We start from the raw sequence: 24,160 nt of genomic DNA on the forward strand, positions 1-24,160 counted from the left end.
GCTTATATAGAGTGCGCCAGGACCCCAGCCAGTCCACGTTACAAGGAGTTCAATGTTCATAAAGTAGGAGCGTTACAGGTAACGTCTGCAGTAAAGTAATATAAATGACTATTAAGTCTAAGAGTAAATGCCCGACTGTTGCTGCGCGGAGTGGCTTTAGGTCTTCTGCACGTCGAGTGGTTTAGTGGTCGAGTGACATAAACAAGGGGGGTCTCCGAGTGAATGGTAGGTCGAGTGGATTGCACTCGACACCTTTGTTGGGTCCCCTCTATTTACTCCTGAACCTCTTTGCTTCTAGGACAAGGACCTTAGGTAGGACGTATAGGTCAGGCCTATTACCCTACCCCAGGTCTATGTCCTCATCATTGGGCGCGGGGGCGGTTGGATGTGTCTGGCCGCAGGGCGGACATGTCCGGCGGCGCGGAGGGGAGAGTAGTTAGGGTTCATCCGCGAAAAAATGGAGGGGAGGTCCTATTTATAGCTAAAGGGAGCTAGGAGAGTCCAAATGGGGAGCGGTTTTCGCCCACACGATCACGATCCAACGACCGAGAGCATGGAGGGGGTTTGGATGGGCTAATGAGCTGTGGTGAAGGGGGGCTGGGCTGCAAAGAGAGAGGGGTTTCGGGGTTACACGGTTAACCGTTAGAGCGTCAAACGACCTCCAAATGGAACGAAAATTGACAGGCGGTCTACCTACTCTAAAACAACACCGCACGCCAAGTTTCAACCCATTCCGAGAACATTTTTCGGCCACTAATAAAATAATATTTCAGAGGTGCCGGGGGCGTGAGAGAGTGTCGGAACGCGAAACGGACAATGGGGAAAAAGACCGGATGCAAGTTTTGAAAAATATGAGGATGCAATGCATATGATGACATGGCAAAATGCAACACGCAAGCAAATGACATGGCAACGACGGCGAATAACTGGAAGACACCTGGCGCATCGGATTCGGGGCGTTACAGGAGTAGACCACTTGGGAGGTGATCACGGACTTGTCAAGAGTCGTTCGTCCGATGGTGGTGATGTTTTTGCCCTCATAAGTTGTTAGCTTGTTTGCGGCCTTGTCCACTAGAAATTGAAGATCCACCAACTTTAGTTGCCAAACTGAAAGAGGGAGCCCCAAGTATCGTAGAGGGAAGGAAGCCCTAGCAGCCGGCAACCTCTGGGTCAGACGTCCCAAATCGAGGTGGTTGCATCGGATGGGCACAAAAGAGCTCTTGTTGAAGTTAGTACACAGACCCGTGACCTCACCGAAGCCCCTCAAAATGTTTGCAAGGTTGTCGACGTCCCTTTTGATCGGAGCCAAGAAGACGGCCGCATCGTCTGCATAGAGGGAGGTCCTCATCATGGCTCCCCTACCCCTGATTTTGTGGAGGAGCCCCTTTCTCGTAGCCACCTCGAGAATTCTTTGGAGTGGATCAATGGCGATGACGAAAAGCAGCGGGGATACGGGGTCCCCTTGCCGAAGGCCCTGTCCATGCTTAATTGGGTCGCCGGCAATACCATTGAGGATGATCCTCGAGGAGAAGCTAAGAAGGGCTGCAATCCAGTCCCTAAACTTGCTAGGGGATCCTCGCCGTTGGAGAAGGTCGAGCAAGTACTCCCACTTCACGGTGTCGAAGGCCTTGCGGATGTCAAGCTTGAAGAGAAGTGAAGGGGTCAGTTTCATAAAATAGATTTGCTTCCGTGCACAACACAAGATGATCATTTTGCGAAAGTTTTCATAAAATACGACTTCAAATATATATGTAAGAGCGTAGGCGAAAGCATCATCATACAGGCGGTGATCTTTCATCATGAACCAAAAGGGACCATCTACAACGGCGAGGTCAAAAACGGATTGTTTTACAGTAGGACGCACATATTCCACTACACACGTAGATAGATAAACTAGCAGCAGCGCAGACACTTTCAGAGAGTTGAGACAACCATCGCACCCTTCAGCGGCGCCTTGCAGCGTTAACTCAAAATTCCACACTTGCGTGATTCAGACACAAGACTTCAGGAGGAGGAGAGGCCAGGACGGACAGACGCTTGTTTGTTCTGGCCGATCGGTTCCAGCTATCTTGGGGCTACAGGTAGATGAGATGATTTAAATCAGATCAACAAACGTGAAGGAACAGATAGATATGTCAGATAACTGTCGAACAAGAGGGCGAGGGCAGTCGGTACTCAAGCACTGTATGATATAAATTGTACTACAAATTACCAGATATAAATTGTAATTAAATATTTGATGAGATCTGAACTATGATTGAAGACCAGTGTTTTTAGTGCAGTATATATAATTTTTAAGAACATCATGGTCAGATTGTAAGTCTGTTCAAAAGGATATTTCAGAGGCTTTTTTCAAGTGAAATCACCACAAGCACACAATAAGGATGAAACTTAGATATACTCTTATTGTGGACCTGTGGTTTAGTAATCAGGAATACCAGCACGGCATGAAACTAAAGATATACTAAAACCATGACAAATACTGGAGCCACTAATTTCACGTGGCAGACTCTTTTTCTGACAAAATCTTCAAAAGCAAAAATGGATTAGTATTAGAGACATGACAGTATGCGTACCCATTCCAGCAGCATCAGAGCCTCTCATGATTCTCAGTTTCCGACAAGTAGTGGTAAACAAGCTGCAAATGATTGAAGGATAGTAAGCTTACATGAATAGCTAAATAATGCATGACGACTCATTCAAACAATTTATACGGCATAGGCTGTGCATAGGGAAAAATTAAATAGCATACACATTACAGAAAGATACACAAATGAAGGAGCAGGAGTAAAAAGGCCAAAACAGTGTATATACATTGTGTATTATCTCTTAATAAATGGATACCTCAATTCCCAAAAGATGTTTTTTCACAAAATCAATATGTACTGTTAATGTCAATAATGCTAGGAAAATAAGCCTGTCTACTAGGAACACTGATTCACAGAAGGGCAGTGTCCACCCATCACGCAGAGGCCGGAGGTAATATATCTTCCATTTTCCAAAATAAAAGAAGGGCAAGCAAAGCTTCAGGGATAATTAAGAAAACTTGATTACCCAACTAGCAAATTTTACTCATGGGGGCATCTCAAGTGCAGAGTTTGTGTTGCAAATTTTTGGCTACCTCCAGATATCATCTCCGAAAGTCCAGTGTCAAGGGTAAACCACTTGTGGTAAAAGTCTAGGGTACCATGTTGAAAGTTCTATTAAGTTCATGGCTCTACTATCAAGATCTCCAAAGTTCTACAAAAGTTACATAAACAATACCAAGTTCATGACTCTATTATCAAGATCTCCGAAGTTCTACCAAAGTTACATAAACAGACAACAGCAAAAGCAATACTGATGTCCAAGTGGACAAAAATACTGTATGAGAGAGAAGAATACCACAATAAGACATCATAAAAGCATACAAAGTTAAAGAGAAGAATACAACAATAAGCCGTCATAAAAGCATGTTAAGATGCATGGATCTCACAAAACCACAAAATTCAGGAACTTACTCCCAAGGAAGATCACCAACAAGCATCCAGTCAGCATCCTTGTCCTCATAGGTAAGTACATACTCTTGGTCCTGAAGAGCATCAGCCCTAGAACCATCAGTGAGCCTGTCTCTCGTCGATGTTTTGCAGGAACTGCTTTTGCCTGTAATGCCACAATTTTAAATATAAATATGCTTCCTTGAAACATACATCTATTTTAGAGGAATAGAAAACACCTGTAGTTGCCCTACAGTTCAGTCAAAAAACAAGTTCCAGAAGTAAGGCTAGAAAAAACAAGTTCATGATACTTATAGAGGCATAATGAAAAATCGACACAATGGAAAATACTGTAAACATTGCACATCTACAGAGTTAACTGAACACAGGTTGCCAAAAGTTGCTTCCTTTGCTCCTATACGCAAGGAATGTTGTTAATGGCATATACTACTGCTTTGCTTTTGTGTTGGTTCCTGCCATTTAGGAAAGACCAGACTAGCACTCAATTTGCAATCTATTTCTTTAATTTTTCTCACTTCTGAAAAGGATGTTAAGTTAACGTAGTTACTGGTCATTGACTAGGCTTGGAAACCATAGTTCGTCTAGTGGGATTCACAAGTAGTCATGCATCTATTATCTTCTCATCAAGAGCTTCAGTAACAATAAAATCCATCTGGAAATCTTATTCCCAACCTCCTATTTGCTCAGGCTAGATATTAACCTACTCCCTCCGTTCCGAATTACTTGTCTTAGATTTGTCTAGATACATCCGTATCTAGATTCATTTTAGTGCTAGATACATCCGTATCTAGACAAATCTAAGACAAGTAATTCAGAACGGAGGGAGTACTTAATAGTAGTAACTTGCATCAAGAAGAAACAACAAAGGAGGTGGATTAAATGAAAACAGCAACACCCACCAGTGATGAAGCAGCTGAACATCTTCTCCAGCTCCAGGGAAAGGTTGTCATAGCTGGAGTAGGTCTTAAGATCGACCTTCCTCAGGTATGGGGCCCCATCCATGCTGACCTTGACATAGCAGCATCCTGCCTCGCTTCTGCCTTCGTTCTCCGCCTTGGTCTTTGTGGCATTGGCGGCTAGCGTGTTCTTCCGGTAGCTCCGAACAGGCGGCCACCCAACAACTTGTGCCCTACAGAGTGCATAAGACTTGGGATTAGACCAGATCAAACAAAACATCAAGTGAAACACATGGTTTTAAACATGCAATCAATATTCGGATTATTAGCCACTCCCCCTTCCCCTTGTCAAATACAACTCAGTGAATTTAAGATAAGCAACCCACTAAGTCACTTGGGTGATAATTTCTCCTTAGGCGCATGTCTCAGCAACACAAAACGAGGGTCGGACTTTTTAGGTTAGGCCAGGTATTTTTCAGAGTACCAGTTTGTTAAAATTGGTCCACTTGAGCACGAAAATAAGAGAACCATCACTACTTGTGCCATAGATAGTGCATAACACTGACTGCCAGACCAGATCGAACCAAGTTAAGATAAGCAACAAACCCAGCTGAGCTAACAGAAGCCGGTTAAGTGGCAGTTTTAGCAGGGGACATCCTCTCGTCTCGTGTGTTTGATTCACAAGTACTCCCTCCGTAAACTAATATAAGAGCGTTTAGATCACTAAAGTAGTGATCTAAACGCTTAGTGATCTAAACGCTCTTATATTAATTTACGGAGGAAGTACTAGTACTGGTTGCTCAAATCTTGTACTCACATTTCAGCAAGAAAATCAAGCGAGGCATCACTATGATTGGACACTAGTGCTTATGAAGCAATCCAGAGGTAAATCAACCGCCGAAATCTAGCAGATGCGCACATATCCAAGGAGCTAGCTAAAACTGCAACAGCAAAGGAACCAAGCTCAAGCTGGAGCTCGAAATAAAATAAGAAGCTTACTTGGCAGCTGGTGGAGCTCCGGCTCCGGCGGCGGCGGCGGCTTCACCCTTCTGCTTGTCCTCCTCCCCGCCAGCCCCGGCAGCAGGGGCAGTACGGTCGAGGAGCGAGTCTGCGAACCCGCGCTTGGCGCCGCCCCTGTGCGGGACGGTAGCAGTAGCGGGAGCAGGTCCCAGCGTGAGCGCGGCGTCGACGGCGGCCTCCGGCTCGTCGCGGCCGGGAAGGCCGAGGCGGAGCGCGAGGTGCGGGCCGGCCTCGCCCGAGGCGGAGGAGGAGCAGGAGGAGGCGGAGGGCGCGGGCGCGGCGGGGCCGAGGCCGATGTAGTCGCGCGCTTCGAGATTGGGCGGCGGCATTGGAAGGAGGCGAAGGCCCGAGGAGGAGGAGGAGGAAGGGAAGGGGGAGGAGGAAAGGAGCTCTTTTTGTTTGCTGGCCTCGGAGAGGGAAGGGAAGGCGGGGCGTGATAAAGAAGAAGCAGAATGGGAGTGGTGGTGGTGGCCGACCGGGCGGGCGCCTCTTTATTCTGCTCCCCTTTCCTCGGGCCGGGTCGGGTTGCCCGGGCGCGCCTATTCGCTCCCGGTGGGGACATGGTGGGGCCGTGGGTAGGAAAACGTGTGCATCATCCTCTGTGTGGCCGCGGCGACCGTGTGTGTGTGGGACCGTGGGTGCTGCTCGTTCATCTCCCAAGTCAAAAGGTGAAGAAGTGGAACGGGGACTGGCTTTGGTTAGCATGGCTAGCAGCAGATATCTATGCTTGCTTGCTAAGCTAAGCCTAAGCATGAACGAGGGTCGAGGGCAGGTCTTGCAAAGTCACGCTGGCGTTGCTTCTAGAAGCGCACAGGCAGGCTTGCTTGACTTTGACTGTAGAAAAAAAAAGTGCGTAGGGTGGTGCGACTCTACTGTGGTTAGATGTGTGCGTCGCGGCTGAGTTACGTACGCCTGGCGGTTAGTAGTACACTCGTGGTAAGCATACGGATGTCGTTAGTAAAGCCGGTTTTCCTTTGCAGCGACAGGATCTCGAGGAGGATTACCCTTTTGAGTTTTATAATCATCGTCCCGGATTTCAGACACCTGCCGCTTCTGCGCCAGCCACTCTTCGTACGCACGCTTGCTCGCTTGCTTCACTTCACCCCCGCGCGGTGAGTGGGCCCTGCATAGCGTGGCCCCATTTGCACGTACGAACGGAAGCATTTCTTTTACCCTCTCGGTCGATCGGTTCTGGTCTCGCCCATAATTAGTACCGACTCGATCCATGGCTATGGCTGCTGGTCTTTGTTCCCTCCCGGTGGTGGGTGTACGCCGCACTTGTCTCGCGTCGTGGGAAACGGAGCGGAGCGGGCGGAAGGATAAAAGTAATGGCGGGTGGTGGCGGCCACGTACGGCGCGCTGGCGCTGGCCGGCCGGGGCGCAGGGGCACGGCACGGCAAAGGACGGACCGACCGACCGGCAGACACCCGGCCCGCGAGTCCACCCGACAGCGCCGCGCACACGTCGCTCTCCTCCGTCCTCCCAGACCCACCACCACCCTCCCGTGCCCAGCTGCCCCGCCCCCATCGCCGTGCCGTGCTCAGCGGCTCCACCACTCCCACGCCGAGTCGCTGGCGACGCCGACGGTCATCGCGGTCAGAGCCCGTCACCGGCACGCCACCCGCGTCGTCGCGGTCAGCGCCCGTCACCGGCGACGACGCCACCCCGCGTCGCCCGCAATAGTGGACGCCCGTTCCCGAGCGCGATCCCGCTCTGGCGCCATGCCATGATTGCCATCGCCATGCCGCCCCGCCCCATGCGCGTGCGCGGCGCGCGCGCTGGCCCCCGTGCGTTCGTGCCGGAGCGGCACTGCTCACCCCATGGGCGCCCCGCGCGCTCATGCATGCGCGCGTCGTGGCGAGCGTGCCGCGTGCTGCTGGTGCCCGTGCGCCGCGTCGGTCGTGCCGGCTGTTCGGGCGCGTGGTACTACTGTTGAGCCGGGTCGCGTGGCGGATTGTCATGAAGTTTCTGCGGGTGCGCCGGGACCGTGCGTGCGCCTTGATTGATTGCTGCGGTGGTGGTTGGTGCACCCACCGGAATAATGCCGACCGACCGTGTACGCAGTTGTATATGCTGCGTTTTCCACGGGCAGGCATTTCGACGTCTTTTCTTTGCTCCAACAAACAAACTCCAGTGTTGCAGGTGCAGCCGAAAATATGCTTCCGCGTACGTAGGCAATTTCCCTTTTTTGGCTGATCAATGGATTGAATCGCCACTGTTAGTGGTGGTCCTCGGAAGTGAAATTGTCTAGTGCTTGCTGCCACCAAACTCGCGACAAAGCTCGTACATTGCGCTCCCACATTTTCAGATAAACAAAGCATTGGTGATTCAGAACTAATGACGGTTACTAGTTCTGTTTGGAATAAATTGACTAAAATCCTCACGGATTTTGGTTTGTTCTGTTTAGATGTAGCGGGAGCAATTCTAGCATATGCTCCGAAATGAAAGCCTCAGCAGCTGATTTAGGCTTGGGCTTTTGCCTCTGCTTTTGCAGCTTTTTCATTTTGAACAAAAAGCGATAAAAGCTCTAAAGGCATTTATTTAGGAGCTTTCATGGCTTTTGATAAAAATGTAAAAGCTGCAAAAGTAGAAATAAAAGCCCGAACAAACAGGGCCGTAGAGGGTCCCTGATTTTTGTCGGAAATTGCGGAGGCAGTACAAGGTTCTCCAAAACTGCTGACTCCATAATTTCTCTGTTCTATTTCTCTCCCGTTGATGCACATTGACTCTGGTTTATCCTCAGTTTCGCATGGATATAATGGATCTTCTCACCGTTGACAATCACACACTTTAGCACGAGCTTAAACAAAAATATTTTTTTTAAATGATCATATCTATATAAAAGTTCACCGGAAGTATAAAGCAACTCAAAGATAATAAAAATTACATTGAGATTCGGACCACCGAACGACCATTACCACCACCGGAACGAGTCGCTGACGCGCAGCTGTTGCGGCTTCTCTACCGGAGCCGACTTGACCTTGTCGATGACAAACGAGAAGTCTTCGTGCACGTGCCCCTAAATACCAGCGCCCTGGACTTGCAGTTATCGCCATTGAACCCTTGCATAGATCGGAAACACGTGATACCAATTCTTCTCGCATGCATGATGAAAAACCCTTACCTCACCGCACCAAGGAGACAACAGGAATCTATGCCGAAGGTCCGTCGACTATGTTCAGACGGACGAACTAGAGGATGATTAGAGCCCAAAAGGCAAAGTCGAAGAAGAAGAACCGCCATCCGTCGGAGCGCCGCGCTTTATGTGAGAACAGTGACAAATTTATAGCCAACCTCCACGACATTCTTCTCATAGGCGGTTTCTGTGGGTCTTGTGCATTCTTCTCATAGGCGGTGTCTGTGGGTCTTGTGGGTAGTCTCGTTGATTAAAATAACCTGTTTTATGGGTGTGTTGCAATGGTTTTTGTTCGATTTTCCACATATTAACCGGAGAACTCTCATGTTGTTCTAGTTCATCATGAAAATCCACACGCAAAACTGACTCAACATCACATAGTAAAAAAAGTCTTATATTTAGTGACAAAGGTAATACTCCCTCCATTCCAAATATATGCGCCCGCGCTTCCTGAGGTTCAACTTTGACCATAAATTTAGCCAACGAGACCGACTGCGGCGGGAGAAAACATTATATAATCAGTTTTGCTATAACTCATCTAGATGAGATTTAATTTGGTCTCATTCACCTTTTATAGCCATTGAATGTGATGCTATAAGATGCGTGTGTGCTGACGTGGGTTGTATCCGTTCTTGTTTTCTAAGTGAATGAGACCAAATTACGTCTCATCTAGATGAGTTCTAGGTACTCCCTTATATAATTGAAAACTTCTTTTGAATACGAATCCACTGGTATACTTTTGCTCCACCGTAGTCGGCCGCATTGGTTAAATTTATGGTCAAAGTTGAAGCATGGGAATAGAGGAAGGGCTATATCTTGAAATGGAGAGAGTAGTAGATAGAAACGCTTCGAAAACAAAGCTTGTACTACTAATGAATCTTATTTTATGATAGACTCTTCAAACTTTCTTCAACGGGTTGAATACAGTGGGCGTGGGTACGTGTAAGTCGTCTGACATCTAAAGTTGGGTTAGTTGATCGTTTTGAACCCTTCAATGAAGATCCTATGGCGATTGGCCCTTCTTCTTTCCCGGACCGCCGCACGGGCCGCCGGCCAAACCGCCTGCGACCACCAACCACGGCTTCTCGCGCAGCCTCATCACCCCGCCCTCCCCAGAACTACCCCCACCGCCGGCCTTGTTGGCGCTCCCGGCCATCCCTCTAGGCCCGCCCGCGTCCAAGTTTTATCTCCGGTGAAGTTACATCACCACCGTTCTTTCGCCCCCACCCCATTCCCTAAGATGGCCGGAGGGAAGGAAGGAGCCCGTCGGACGAACTCTTGAAATCGACTGATCCCAAACCGAAGTCAGTCGAGTAACATTTAGCTAATGTTCAATACAATTCACTATCAGCTGGCAGGACACGCGCATCACACGAGGTTTTTCCACCATGTATGTATGTGGCCGGCGGGCCACTCGCAGCGCGCACGCTTGTGCGGAGTGGTGGGGGTATGGACGAGTCAGCACCCCATGCCGTGCGTCCTCCGTGCACGAGCCTGTCTGGTGTGGGCATGCCGTCTTGGTGCCATGCTCCCACCGGCGCGTCGCCTCGCCATGCCGCTATGGCCAGACACCCAATGGCCAGGACACGAACCAAACCGGCCCTTTGTTTCCGTCCAGTGCACGATCCCATCTGCTCGATCATGGGCGCGCGCGACGCACATCGGCACATGCAGCAGGTGAGGCGAGAGGCCGCCGGCTTTGGGCGAGTGTTGACCCGGATTGCATGGCGATTGTCACGAAATTTCTTCTGCCGATGATGCACCGCGTCCGTACATTGATTGCTTGCTCCAACGGTGGTGGTGGTGGTGGGTGCACCAGCCAGAATGATGCTCGGTATACACTATCGCTACGTTTTCCACGGGCATTTCGCATTCTTGGCACGGTGCGGCCGGCTACCGAACTCCGCTGTGCAACCGGGGGCACAGTTCCACGTACGCGGACATGAACAGCTCCGTTTTTGGCTGATCGATGAACCCAACCATCACCACTTGGTACCACTGCTTACTACAGTCTGTCAAATGTCCACTGCTACCACCAAACCAAACACGGGACAAAGGTCAAGTAAATGCGATCGCATCGCATATTCTCGATGTGAAACAGCAGCATTCAAACCAAGACCAACGCATCGGTTGCTCTGCTCGGAATTGATGGAGCGCGCGGTGGCCAGGCGACAGCGCATGCGGGCGGCGGGCCGGCGGCAGCACCTGCAACCCTCCCTCACGATCTACGACGGCCGGCCACTACGAGCGGCAAGGCTAGCTAGCGTGCGTGCGTGCGTGCGTTAATACTCCGCTGCTGCTGCTGTGTGTCTGTGACACCCAGGCCGTCCACGCGGGCATCATCACCGCCCCGCTCGGTCGCTCCGCCGGCCATGATGGCCGTGCCGTGCCGTGCGACGGGCGCGCTCGAGAGCACCGCATTAACTCGCCTGACGCGCCGCTCCAGCTACCTCCACTCCACTCCACTGCGCCTGCTCTGTTCATCCACTGCTCGCTGCCTCTGCCGCTGCCAGCATAATTGTGCACCGAGCGCAGCAGCCTATGTCGACGTAGTACGCTACTTCTGTCTAGCGGATGCATTTTAAGAGGAAACTGTACTGTACATCCCCATGACCGTGCCGTGCACGGTCATCGACCACACAAGGCCGTCAACCGAACCGTCCAAGCTGATCGAGCATCAGCGCTCCACTCGTCTGTGCTGATGATTTTGGCCACATCAGTAACCCACTATGAGCAGCCTAATTACGCGCGAGGTTTTCCAGGTGAAAAGCTTGATGGATCGATGGATCGTCGTCTCCGTTCCCCAGAAGCCGGAAACCTGGCGCGCGCACCTGTCTTGCCGCCCGGCCGGCAACCGAGAAGGACGGGGCCCGTGCAGCTGCAGCCATGATGACGATCCAACCCTGCCCCGCCATGTTCCTTTCCAACGCCCACATCCCGGCCCCGGCCTGGCCTGCGCGCCCACTGGCGCCAGGCACCGCGGAGTGAGGTCGACGGATCGGCGCGCGCTGTCCGGTCCGGCGAGGACAGAGGAACAAACTGGACGGACGGACGGGAGGGCCGTGCCCCGGCTCTGCTATCGACTCTCTGTCACCCCGTGCCGTGCCGTGCCGCGGTTCCGTGCGTGGCAACGGCGTGCGGTGTGGGAAGGAACCGGGGTCTGGCTGGCACTGGCACGGCAGCGGGGTGCACAGTGCGGTTGCGCCAAGTGGGTGGCCAAAGTCACTGTTGCTTTGACCATAAACGAGAACATAACCACGATTTGAACCCGTCTAGAAGAAGAAAAAAAACCGGATCTGACCTCTCGTGGTCACGCCAACATCCCTGGCGTTCACGTTACACGGGAAATGCCACGGACTGTGACGTTTGGGCCGGGCGTTTCCTCCATGGGCCTTGGCATCTCTGTCTGGGATAAAACTCCACGGGCCACGGCGTTTGGGCCAGAGAAAAACACCATGGGCCAAAGTGTTCGGCCTAGGAGCAAACACCATAGCAACACAGACGCCAGGGTTGTTGGCGTGACAAAAAAAAAACGATCAGACCCCGGTTCAAGCCAATGAGGCACTCTCAAGATGAGGTCAAATCGTGCAAAACTTTTGAAAGAGGGTCAAAACAGTGATTTCGACCAAATGCGTCGTGGCCGCTTCAAGTCAATGTACCTGCCAGTGTGCTAGGTGTACGTCAAAAGCTACGCGTCGACTCGTTTTGGTTCGACAAGTGCACAGTCTTTTTTACTGCAACCAGCAAAGCGGCCCTCGCAAATGTGAGGGCATCATATACTTACTTGTGTTACTTTTTAAATGTTTAATTATTTTCATAAAAAGTTAAATTATTTCAAAAAATTATTATGATTCTATAGCCACTACATATAAGACACCCTAAATAGAATATCACCCCAACAGACCGCATCTTCAACATGTTATATGAAAGTATATCGTTATGAAACTTTTCTTGAATATGTTATACATGTATTTTCTTTTTTGTGGGAAGTTATACATGTATTTCTGTATGTACAAAAAATTCTTTTTTTTCGCTATGGATTTTTTTTAATTAAAAAAGGGGCTCCCTGGAGCCGGTCCTCTATTGGGCATTTTTGCACACCCTTATTCTTTATTCAAAGGAGTTATATTCAGCTTCTATGCCGGAGGCGGAGGGAAAGATATTTGGTGCAGACCGCCCTGTCGAGCGGAAACTTGGCAATCCTCTAAGATATGTACTTAAATGTTCTTTTAAAAAATATTGCACATCCATAGTGCATCTGCATCCGTTAAGTATTTTGTGCAAAAGTTGAGTTGGGAAAATAATTCAGTAAAATTCATACAAAAGTATGTAACAAATTTCATGTTCATGTGCACTAGAAGAAAAAGGAAGAAATCACCTAAAATGTGTCGGCTTCCTATAGATTTTCTTACAAAACAAGTTTGCATGTCAACTTTTTTTCATTTTCTACAAATTTGAAGGCCCACAAGACATTAGACGCACATATACATGCCTTTCTTTTTCATTGATTGCACAGATTTAAAAAATATATAAAGAAACACTTGACTGTTCCACATTTCAAAACAACCACATCATACAGTAATAAAGATCGGTAAGCAGAGCAAGAATCGTTTTTTATCTAAGGAACATCATTCGTCATAACAAGGAGGTCGGTTCTCTCCCGCGAAAAACAAATAAACAAGGAGGTCGGTTCATTCTTTTTTTTTTTCCTTTTTCCTTTTTCCGAAAGCTTGCCACTTGATGAAGCTGGAGAGATGGATCCCGCTGAAATGGAATAAAGGGGTTACAATTTTGTCACGTGCGCTGCACGTGCCAACCAAACACCTGCTGTGATGTGGAGGGCGGGACAGACAGACAGACCAGGGACGGGGCCTTGGACTAGTGTAGGTGCCAGTTCTGAAGCTCGTGGATTAGGCCAATGGGCGCGCTTCGGCTGACGCCTCTGCTGCTCCTGGTGCTGCTCGCCGCCGCCGCGGGGAGGGCGGCCGGGGCGGGGCCGCGGCCGAGCGAGGTCGCCGTGGGCGCGCTCTTCACCTACGACTCCGTCATTGGCCGCGCGGCGCGGCTCGCCATCGAGCTCGCCGTCGACGACGTCAACGCGGACCGCACGGTGCTCGCCGCCACCCGGCTCAGCCTCGTCGCCCAGGACACCAACTGCAGCGGCTTCCTCGGGACCATCGAAGGTTTGCCCCCCCCCCCTCTCTCCCTCTGTCTCAGTTGCTCATGTTCATGTCGACCTCAAGAGCTGAAATTACAGTAATTTCGAGTGCAAAGATTCAGCTTCAGGCAGCAAAATGCAATGGTTTCGAATAGAGTGATCAGACCAATGAATGCTAATGTAGCCCTACTGATTTGTAAATTGTTGATCTGCAAACCCTTAGGAAAACCAAAGTGGTTGTCACTGCTTGATTCAGAATGCCAGAACTAAGTTGCACACTGGGAGTAGTAGTTGGTAGCCTTGATTAGTTGCTTTGCTCTCCACTTTTGCAGTACCACATCTTTTATTAGTAGTTATTACGTGTTCTCTTCATCCGTTTTTATCCCTGGAAATTCATTAGACAATTGCTTGCACAGTTTCAGTGACATTCCCTCTTGGGTCAGGTAACACAAATTTACAGGACCTAAATGTCGACAACCAAGAAATATCCATTTCAACTCCAGTGGATTATTGGTATAGTGTCTTTATCTGTTTGAACTAAGGTCAAGCTGCCCTCTTGCACATCATTTATACTAGCTTAATTGCAATAATTGCCTGCCTCGTGCCTCATGAGATGATTTGATAATGTTTAAACTGGAAACAGAGAGGCCAACTGTTCGCTTGACCTTATGATGACATTATCCTTTCTTAAGAGTTTTGATAAACCATACTGTCTTTTGGTAATACTAGAAGAGAAACAGACAAAAAGCATGCCGGTGCAGTGGTACCACAAATGGCAAAACTTATGAACTTCCTTTATAGTATTATTACGTATGGTGCAAGAAACGTGTCGCACCTACTTTGGGGAATCCGATTCTTCACTTTTTCTCATGCAAGGTCTCCTTTTCTTTTCTTTTGTGTCATGTGTGAGCATCAGAATAAACAGATTTATCAGATGCTGCTCCTCTTTGCTTGAAGCAGCACTAGTTTTCCTGTTTCTGCCAGACAATAAAGTTTGCTTACCATTTGTAGATCCTGACTTTTGAGCAGAATGAGCACTTACAGATGTGAAAACTTAACTTCGATTTATCAGATGTAGCTGCTGCTCTGTTGGATAGTCCACGAACTGATTCACAATTTTTTCTACTTGGTTGCAGCATTGGAGCTAATGGAGAAAAATGTAGTTGCTGTTATTGGCCCACAATCATCTGGAATAGGCCATGTCATCTCCCATGTTGTTAACGAGCTACATGTTCCTCTTCTATCATTTGCGGCCACTGATCCGACGCTTTCCGCGTCAGAGTATCCTTACTTCATAAGGACAACCATGAGTGACTACTTCCAGATGAACGCCGTTGCTAGCATTGTCGATTACTACCAGTGGAAAGAGGTGACCGCTATATTCGCCGACGATGATTATGGGCGAGGTGGCGTGTCGGCCCTCGGCGACGCACTTGCAACAAGGAGGGCAAAGATTTCACACAAAGCAGCCATTCCTCCAAATTCAAACACAGAGGTGATCAATGACGTGTTGTTCAGAGCAAATATGATGGAATCAAGGGTCATGGTTGTGCATGCCAATCCTGACACAGGGATGAGGATCTTTTCTGTTGCCAACAAGCTTCAGATGATGGCCAGTGGCTATGTCTGGATAGTAACTGACTGGCTAGCTGCTGTCCTGGATTCCTCGGCATCTAGAGATCTTAAAGGTATGAGTCATATTCAGGGACTGGTTGTTCTTCGCCAGCACACTCCTGAATCTGATGCCAAGGATAAGTTCACCACCAAATGGAACAATGCCGCTCGTAGCAGAGGCATTAATTCTGGCTTGAATTCGTATGGTTTTTATGCATACGACTCGGTCTGGGCTGTCGCTCGCGGCATCGACCAATTTCTTGATAATGGGCAGCAGGTCAACTTCTCTGCAGATCCAAGGCTGCACCGTTCAAAAGATAGTACTTTGCAGCTGTCAACTCTCAAGGTATTTGATGGTGGTGAGCAGATGCTGCAGCAGCTTCTGCTCACGAATTTCACAGGCCTAACTGGTCTGGTGCAATTTGGTCCGGACCGCAACCTGGTACGCCCAGCATATGATATCCTTAATGTGGGTGGTTCTGGTTCCCGGTTGATTGGCTACTGGTCCAACTACTCAGGCCTCTCTGTCGCTGCTCCTGAAACTTTGTATCAGAAGCCATCAAATGCTTCTTCAGTTGCCCAACGGCTCTACAATGTGGTCTGGCCAGGTGATTCCACCACTACACCTAAGGGGTGGGTTTTCCCGAACAATGGTCAGCCTCTGCGCGTCGGTGTTCCGATCAAGGCGAGCTTCAAGGAGTTAGTGGCAGGTGGCAGGGGCTCTGATAATGTGACTGGCTATTGCATCGATATATTCAACGCGGCTATCAGACTGCTTCCTTACCCGGTTCCTTGCCAGTTCATAACAATCGGGGATGGTAAAAAGAACCCTAACTACGACGACATTATTAGTATGGTTGCTGACAATGTATGCTCGATCTCATTCTTCCTTCCGGTGTATGTATTTAACCATTTTGTTATCAGTCCTCTGATCTGTTTCATTTTCACTAGTCCCTTGATGCAGCTGTAGGAGACTTTGCCATTGTGAGAAACAGAACAAAGATGGCAGAATTCACGCAGCCTTATATTGAGTCAGGGCTTGTGATAGTAGCACCGGTGCAAAGAGCACCTTCGAGTGCCTGGGCTTTCATGAAACCCTTTACATTGGAGATGTGGTGTGTAACATGCGCTCTTTTTATTTTCGTGGGGATTGTTGTTTGGATTCTTGAACATCGGACCAATGAGGAGTTTCGAGGCTCTCCGCGACGACAAATTATAACAATAATTTGGTAAGCTTCTGTTGCTACTTAGGGATGTATTCGATCCTATGCTACCAAGTCTGGCTTGAGTCTGAAATTTTCATGAGGCAGAGTGTAATGTACTACAATATTTGTGTTGTTGGTGATTTTGTAAATGTTATATGTTAGGAAATAATTGACTGACATTTCATTCTTATAATATTTCAGGTTTAGCTTCTCAACAATGTTCTTCTCACACAGTAAGTACACTAGATCCATCACATGATAGTATTCTTAACTCATCCATGGTGCTTTCCATGTTCTGGATGGAAACATGTTGACATGAAACTCACTTCAGGGCAGAACACGGGGAGCGCGCTTGGGCGGTTCGTGTTGATCATATGGTTGTTCGTTGTGCTGATAATCAATTCGAGCTATACTGCTAGCTTGACGTCAATCCTCACAGTCCAACAGCTATCTACAGGAATAACCGGGATCGACAATCTGATTTCAAGTGGTTTACCTATTGGATACCAGGCTGGAAAATTCACCAAAAACTACCTGATTGAAGAGCTCAGTATCCCCGAGTCTCGATTAGTAGCGCTGAATACGATCAAGGAGTATGCCGACGCCCTTAGACGCGGGTCAGGAGACGGAGGCGTCGCTGCAATCGTTGATGAGATGCCATATGTTGAGATCTTCCTGTCATACCACTGCGATTTCAGAATAGTGGGGCAGGAGTTCACCAAGGAGGGATGGGGCTTTGTACGTTCATCATCTTCCTTGCTCTAACCACTTTCTCTTGGTCACTCATCCACATTTCATCTCATTCTGAGGAAAATTATTTATTCTTCTCCATTATCTTCTTCTCCTTTGCAGGCATTCCAGAGAGACTCCCCCCTCGCCGCGGATTTATCGACGGCCATCCTTCAACTTTCAGAGAGTGGCCAGCTCCAGAGGATCCACGACGAGTGGTTCACCAGGCCGAGCTGCTCCACTGATGACACTGAGGTGGGAGCAACCAGCCTTGGCCTCCGAAGCTTCTGGGGCCTTTTCCTCGTGTGTGCCCTGATATGCCTCTTGGCTCTGCTGGTGTTCTTCATACGGGTCTGCTGGCAATATAGCCGCTACTCTAGCTCTGAAGCTGCCGGTGAGCCCGGTGCAGCCGATGCTGTCGGCCCCACCGCCGCTGCCGCCAATGCTGTCGAAAGGCAGCGGAGACCGTCACGCTTTGGCAGCTTCAGAGAGCTGGTAGAGTTTGTTGACAAGAAGGAGGCAGAAGTCAAGAGAGCGATGAAGCGGAGACCGAGCGAGAAAGATAACCAGGCCGCAGGATCCTCGGATACTCAGCCAGTGTCTTGAGCAGAGAACGTTCTCTCTGACTTCAGTCCTTCAGATGGCAAAACAGGGAAGGAAGCACGATACCGATAATATGTTGAATTGGGTTCTCGCCCAAAGAGAATAGTACGATGATCTAACTTGCTAAAGGCTTTGAAAGTGATCTAACTTGTTATTGTAGAATGATCTAAGAATCCTTTTTCATCAGGGTCACTAGAATTTTGTCTCTGATGTACACAGTTTGTACTACTAAACAATTCTCTTCCCAGTTGGCTTGTTTCTCAAGTTTTGAAAGTGGTTTGTTTCAGTTGCATCTCTTAACAAGCATCGATCTATTTGGCTGACTATGATTTATGTGTTGAGACCATGGTAGAACACAAATGGAAAGTAGACACAAAAACAGATTCAAGATGTAGGGTATAATTCTTCTCTTTGTTATTCAAATGTCCGGGAGAGAATAAATGCGCTGGACATGCCTGTGGTGGATGATTATATGCATTCTGATGCTTGAAATTTTCAACTGTATTGAGTTTCTGTGTTGGTGTATCTATCGACAGTCTAAGCAGATGTGCAGAAGGCAGAAAAGTAGCATGTAACCATTTAAATCAGGTTCGCTATTTTTTATTTCTTTCTATGAGCAGTTAACTGGAGTTTATGGAATACCTGAGACACAACTGAAATCCATTACTTAAGCTTGGTCACAGGTTTGATACTTACTATCCCTAGATTTAACTTTTTTTCAGGGAATCCTTAGGTTTAACTTGATTAGACAATAATCCTAGAATTGGAGCACCTAACTGCACATAACAGAGAGAGTGTTGAGTTCTTAGGGGCAATGGGTGAGGCCATTACCGGAGTCGAAGCGAGGTCCCTCGCCTGCTCGTCACAGGCGTGATGAAGGGTCGGTGTAGACGATCATGGCAGGTACCGGCATCCTTCAGGTCGCCCCGTCACTGTCAGATGACGATGTCATCGTCGCCCCGTCACTGTGAGGTGGCTGGCGGCGATGGAGATGGCCTTCCTGTCATCCAATCGCAGGTAGGTTAGGGTGCCCCTGATCAGGGCGCATTAGTTGGGTGAGGGGCGCGAGTGTTGATGTGTGGCTCCTCCCCTTACGTTATTGCTCCTGCTGTCTGGAGATCAATCCATCAATCATAGCTTTGAGTCATGGTCAAATGGACTTTGACACTTTGTAGTACTTAACAAAATCTTCTTGCACATCTGAAGATGCATGAGTGCATTACTACACTGTATTACAGATTACAGACTATGCCTAAATGGACATATGCTTACTGGCACCATCTATACAACAAGGTCATAAGTAGATTATTATTTTTAGTGCCTGCAAGGTTGTTATTTCAGAAAAAAAAAAGCTACTACATATTTTAGCACCTGCGAGGTCAAGATTTACATGCACAGAAAAAAAAGAGGCAATTCCTAAAATATATACAAGGCCTCAGGAATCTTCTGCAAACTCTTCTTCCAGCGAGCTCCGTATCTACAGTTCTTCAGGAATCTTCTGGAGATCCATTTTCAGCTGTCCTGCAACTTGTATATCTCATCAACATAGTCTTCGCTATCCCATAGGAAGGAACCAAATGCAATGGCTTCAAGCAGCAGTCTTTTCAGGGATGCCGGATCAAGTATCACCGCCTCGTCAATCTCCGTGGAGCCCATCTTTTCTCCAAAGAGTGCCCAGCTGTGCTTCTCGATGAGATTACAAGCCTCGTTTGTGCGCAGCTTCGCGCATAACTCCAAGGTCTTTGGGTCGAAGCCCATCATGTAACTCTTCAGGTCATGAGGATCAACGACAGACCGCGGTTTCGAGGAAGGCACCGTTTCCACAGAACCGTCAAAGGCCTCTTGCTGTTCCTTTTTACGGGTAGTTGCAAGTTGAGCATTGAGAAGCTGAATTGGCTGTAAACATTCTTCTGACCGAGCAAAAGTAAGGTCCAAGCGATGCCTTACAGCGACAGATTTGAGGAAGTACCCATACATTATTGAAGCAGAATAGATCCGAGCTAATTGCAGTCTTTTGACACGAAGTGTTGAGCGATTGATCTTGGGGCCATTCCTGTGCACCCATCTGATAATGCTAGTCAAGTGCTCCTTAATTTGACCTAGCACCTCAGGTCCATGAATGGATTCAAGATCTGCCTCCCTTGGTGGCCATATATGTAATCTTCTATTACTGATGATTTTTGATAGATTCGGAACCATCGGAACCTCAATCTTGGAATATTTATGAACAATCAACATGTACATGACGTCCTCAATAGCAGTCCTGCACTCCTGGTCCTTCATTTCAGCAATTCTCCTATTTGTAATGGTTCCAGACAATATACTTAGTTATCCAGGAAAATATAATACAGTAACAAAAGTGAAAAGAACAAAACAGAAAATCAGGTCGACGATATTTGCTATGTCAGGAATCCAACAACTGCACCAGCTACTTAATGGATTCAGTTAAATCAGACAGTCTCTAAAAAAAAGTTAAATCTGACACATGCAGGTCATGAATAAACACATGGCAAACATGGAAGAGAATCCCGGATTGAATATTAGGACCATACTTTCCTTATTCTTTCGTTTAGATATACTAACAATGATCCATATCTTGTCCACACTGATACTAGGGAACACGTTAGCCTGTCCAGGTTTATGTTCATAGACCTCTGGTGATACCCTTTCTTGTTTTGGATTTCAGCCTCACTTACAAGGTAAAACACTCATATTACGCTCCAGGTGCTATGAGGTCATGTTGAACTAATGTGTTTGTCATTCTTATAGAAGAGCACATTATGGTCTGTTTTCAGAAATGTTGGAAACATATACAGAAAAAAATGAAAACAAATCAAAAGCAGCAACATTAAACTCTTCAGAGGCTGAGAGCCTGCGACTAAATATTTCCAAAATGGACAGGCAGATATTACTAACCTGTGAAGACAGTCCTCGGAAGAACCGATACTATATTCCCAGCGGGTCAGCGTGTCTTTCCTTTGAATAGACAGACGCTGAAGTTGCTTTGCTGCAGCTACTAGGAAAATTTGAGGCTGGTTCTTCAATAAGCCACACAAGAAGCTCCCTTCCCATGTTTGGGGCTCAAGTGGTGCATTGACGCTATCAAATTCAGATTCATCACCCTTTGCACCAGTAACAGTAGTCAGTAGCTTTCTGGTGGTGCATTTGGATTTCCGGTTCAAGATATTTCCCTGCAATTTATAAAGTTGATAAGGCTGTGATCACAACTCCTGCACATATATATCTAATGACGATTTAAAACTAATGTAAGAGATGAATCAACTTGAATTCAGCAAGAATTATTAAATACATGCTTGGTTTTGATTCCCCAAATTCTCTTGCCAAAGAAGTTGCCAAACCCAGGAACCTCCAACTGGATTGACAATGCCCATAGGATAGTGGCAAAATTTTGCAACAAACGAAATCACCAGTCTTTGCTAAAGTTTGGCAGCTACCGGCCAACTTGGGGTAGCAAAACAAGCAAGCACAAAAAATTCATGTATGGCTGTGAGTTGGAGAGTGCAGAACTTAATAATTCGAGTAGATTTCGTACAAGTACAAGCTTTGGCCTCCAACTTAAGATAAGATCATTATTTACAGAATCGCAGCTTCAGTGAGGAACTGTATCACAAAAACTACAGAGGAACAGTTCACAGGATTAGATAGTCAGGTAATGTATAGCGACCGTTCTGCATATCTATGACTCTATCAGTTCAGGTGAAGAGTTCGTAGTCTATTTCAAGTGGGCTACTTGGGCAGTAAAATTTCCAGCAATTCCCGCTGTACTGGTGACTGGTGTATTGGGCCTGCTGGCATATCTGAACCAATCGCCAAGGGCACAGTGAATCGGCAACTTGTAACAAAATTCAAGAACCAAACTCCTCCCCAAATAAGGGGAAACAATTGTAAGCTGGCTCGGCACCTCAATTCAGATCATCCCTCCATCTGCCCAAGGTTAAATTAAAATCTATGGACGTTTTCAGCCGCATGAACCAGTAGCGCTAGTAAATACCCACTAAGAACTCACAAAGAGCACCAATCAATCAGTTTCCTCTGATTGAACCCAGGCTCGCCACACCGAAACCCCGCCGAGAACAGGAGGACAGAAATGAATAGGAGGTTGAAGAACAACCTGCTGCCAGCACGGGGACGCGGAGGAGAGGTACGAGGGCCGGCGGGAGCCGCGGCGGACGGCGGCCGGCCCGCGGTCGCCGATGGCGGCGCGGGGGGCGGGGCGGAGCGCGGCCATGCTGAGGACGGGAGCAGGTGGCGACGGTGAGCCGATTCTTTGAGGATAACGCCGTGTGCCGTCTGGGGGTAAAGTACACTCGCAGCCGTTCAACGTGTCGACGGTGCACATTGGTCCTCAAAATTCCACCCTCGGAAGATAATTTTCATCGTTTTATTTTTTGAGATAAAAAATAAATTCCACAGTTAGAAGAATACTCCCTCTGCTCATCATATCCCTACAAGCACCTCGAAAATACTGAGCCGGTATAATATTTTAAGATTAATGAAATCACCACAAGCGTCTTGTAGTCCGACGAGAACATTTCCAACTGAACGAACTCGCCGAAAAATCTGAATAAATTCAAAAAACTATAAGATGTTTTGGATATTTTAATATGGATTACATACGGATTTAAATAACTTAACAAAACATATTAAACTATGTTTATATACAGAAAAAAAAAGTTACTAGCAAGTGGGGCGTATGACCCTCTGTGACTATAATGCCGCGTGAAAGTTTAAGAAATAACTACATGGGTAGATCGGAATATTATTTGACTTTTTTGAAAACTTTTTTTTAATTCAGAATAATTATTTTTAATTCCAAAAATCATTTTAAAAACACGTTTAGAAAAATTTGAACAATATTTCAATTTTTGAATAAATTTAAAATACGGAAGATGTTCTGCATTTGTGAACAAATTTTGAAAAAGGGGAAAATCATTTTAATTCCCGAACAAATATTTTGGACACGGAACATTTATTAGAATTTGAGGATTTTTTTTGAAAGTGGGAACATTTTTTTAAAACAATCAAGTTTTGAAACACACAAAGATTTTTTATATCCCCGTACAATATTTGAATTTTGTGAACAAAAATTGATACAGGAATAATCTTTTAAAATTCTTATTTCTTAAAAGACGAACTTTTAAAAAATTACAAATACTTTACAAAAACACGATTTTGCGTTTGGTCAACTCTTTGACGCAGAGAGCGTCATATAGGATTTTTCGCCCATGAACCCGTCTCATTGTTATAAAGAAAAAACGAACCTGTCTCGTACCTTCTGGTTCGCTCAACCACACCGTAACCCGCCGCCCCGCGCGCTGCCGCGCATTGAGAGCATGGTTAATAGTATAGCCAGTTGCTGGCTATAAGCCAGTGCCATGTCATCTACAGCCCATCTTATAGCCAACATGTACAATAGTAGATCAAAAGAGTGTACTACTTTTTTATTATGTGGCCCACCTTTCATTCTCACAAAGTGCCTAGGAGCACGTGCTAGAGCTGGCTCTTCACGAAGAGCCCGCTTATCTTCTCTCCCCTCTTCTCTTTCCTCCAACTAAGCATAAATATACTAGTTTAATCCTTATAGCCCGCTGACTCAGCTCTATTGTACTTGCTCTGAGGCTGCACTCGACGACATCCATCGGGAGCTCCTGGGCAAGCCAGCCGAGGACCCGAGGTGCACGGCCTCAAGAAGTTCATTAATACTACATCCGTTTGAGCGTGATAGATATTTAAAGTAACCAATTAATTTAATGGCTCCTTACACTTGGTTAACTAACTTGAAAGGTAATTCTGATATTTAGATTAACCAATTATTTACAATGAGAACGAACATGTCACTTTCTCTTTTGTTAGTCTATGTGTGAAGATGCAATGGACAACAACACAAATCGAATGCACTGAGAAGCTGTTCTATGCCTTTATGATTGAAGTGTAGCACTTTGTACATGCACATTGTTTATAAATACATACATGGATAATGCTGTTAGGAATGTCTCGGTGAGAAAGAGAGAGATAGAATATCTCGGACGGAGCAAAATCTGGTCTTAACCATTGGCGATTATGATTTTTTTCTCCTTCCGTTACAATGCACGGGCCCTTTTGCTAGTAATAATAATAAAATACGGGCAAGTCCTTCAAGGAATCATCATCGTCTTCCTTCTGTATCCATCTGCGACGCGCAGCTCGATGTTAAAAACTCAAGAGCTTACACAAGCAGCGGTCAGAAAGTCATTGATGTAGACTAGAAGACGCGACCGACGCCGATTTGAAAAGATCACCGT

General features: G+C 47.2%; 3 protein-coding genes across 4 annotated transcripts; 1 reads left to right on the forward strand and 2 right to left on the reverse strand.

Annotated features, from left to right (window-relative positions):
- Positions 1 to 1,710: 1,710 nt before the first annotated feature.
- Positions 1,711 to 5,918, reverse strand: LOC109763903 (auxin-responsive protein IAA19). The gene is made up of 5 exons (XM_020322786.4): positions 5,393 to 5,918; positions 4,397 to 4,626; positions 3,501 to 3,642; positions 2,577 to 2,638; positions 1,711 to 2,075 (listed from the first exon to the last, which is right to left on the reverse strand). Exons 1-5 carry the CDS (start codon positions 5,740 to 5,742, stop codon positions 2,065 to 2,067), a joined length of 795 nt encoding a protein of 264 aa, XP_020178375.1. The 5' UTR covers positions 5,743 to 5,918; the 3' UTR covers positions 1,711 to 2,064.
- Positions 5,919 to 13,359: 7,441 nt separating this feature from the next.
- Positions 13,360 to 18,164, forward strand: LOC109763896 (glutamate receptor 3.5). Of its 2 annotated transcripts, XM_020322763.4 has the most exons (6): positions 13,360 to 13,732; positions 14,844 to 16,189; positions 16,273 to 16,550; positions 16,728 to 16,759; positions 16,858 to 17,264; positions 17,379 to 18,164. In XM_020322763.4, exons 1-6 carry the CDS (start codon positions 13,468 to 13,470, stop codon positions 17,859 to 17,861), a joined length of 2,811 nt encoding a protein of 936 aa, XP_020178352.1. In that variant the 5' UTR covers positions 13,360 to 13,467; the 3' UTR covers positions 17,862 to 18,164. The 2 variants fall into 2 exon arrangements, with proteins under 2 accessions (XP_020178352.1, XP_020178355.1); XM_020322766.4 differs by lacking the exon at positions 17,379 to 18,164 and having other exon boundaries at positions 16,863 to 17,218.
- An 862-nt stretch (positions 18,165 to 19,026) lies between these two features.
- LOC109763897 (UV-B-induced protein At3g17800, chloroplastic) lies at positions 19,027 to 22,220 on the reverse strand. Its single transcript, XM_020322767.4, has 3 exons — positions 21,991 to 22,220; positions 20,775 to 21,049; positions 19,027 to 20,154 (listed from the first exon to the last, which is right to left on the reverse strand). Exons 1-3 carry the CDS (start codon positions 22,216 to 22,218, stop codon positions 19,371 to 19,373), a joined length of 1,287 nt encoding a protein of 428 aa, XP_020178356.2. The 5' UTR covers positions 22,219 to 22,220; the 3' UTR covers positions 19,027 to 19,370.
- Positions 22,221 to 24,160: the final 1,940 nt, after the last annotated feature.

Source organism: Aegilops tauschii, chromosome 1 (genome assembly GCF_002575655.3).
Source record: "Aegilops tauschii subsp. strangulata cultivar AL8/78 chromosome 1, Aet v6.0, whole genome shotgun sequence".
Classification (NCBI taxonomy): Eukaryota; Viridiplantae; Streptophyta; class Magnoliopsida; order Poales; family Poaceae; genus Aegilops; species Aegilops tauschii.

Bases quoted from the DNA above. Each gene is read 5' to 3' on its own strand.
- LOC109763903 (XM_020322786.4), bottom strand. From the start codon at position 5,742: ATGCCGCCGCCCAATCTCGAAGCGCGCGACTACATCGGCCTCGGCCCC. The intron at 4,627-5,392 runs GTAAGCTTCTTA...TGCACTCTGTAG, and splicing joins GGAGCTCCACCAGCTGCCAA to GGCACAAGTTGTTGGGTGGC. The intron at 3,643-4,396 runs GTGGGTGTTGCT...GTGGCATTACAG, and splicing joins GTTCAGCTGCTTCATCACTG to GCAAAAGCAGTTCCTGCAAA.
- LOC109763896 (XM_020322763.4), top strand. From the start codon at position 13,468: ATGGGCGCGCTTCGGCTGACGCCTCTGCTGCTCCTGGTGCTGCTCGCC. The intron at 13,733-14,843 runs GTTTGCCCCCCC...ACTTGGTTGCAG, and splicing joins CTTCCTCGGGACCATCGAAG to CATTGGAGCTAATGGAGAAA. The intron at 16,551-16,727 runs GTAAGCTTCTGT...ATAATATTTCAG, and splicing joins CAAATTATAACAATAATTTG to GTTTAGCTTCTCAACAATGT.
- LOC109763897 (XM_020322767.4), bottom strand. From the start codon at position 22,218: ATGTGCACCGTCGACACGTTGAACGGCTGCGAGTGTACTTTACCCCCA. The intron at 21,050-21,990 runs GTTGTTCTTCAA...TATAAATTGCAG, and splicing joins CGTCCCCGTGCTGGCAGCAG to GGAAATATCTTGAACCGGAA. The intron at 20,155-20,774 runs GTTAGTAATATC...CATTACAAATAG, and splicing joins TCCGAGGACTGTCTTCACAG to GAGAATTGCTGAAATGAAGG.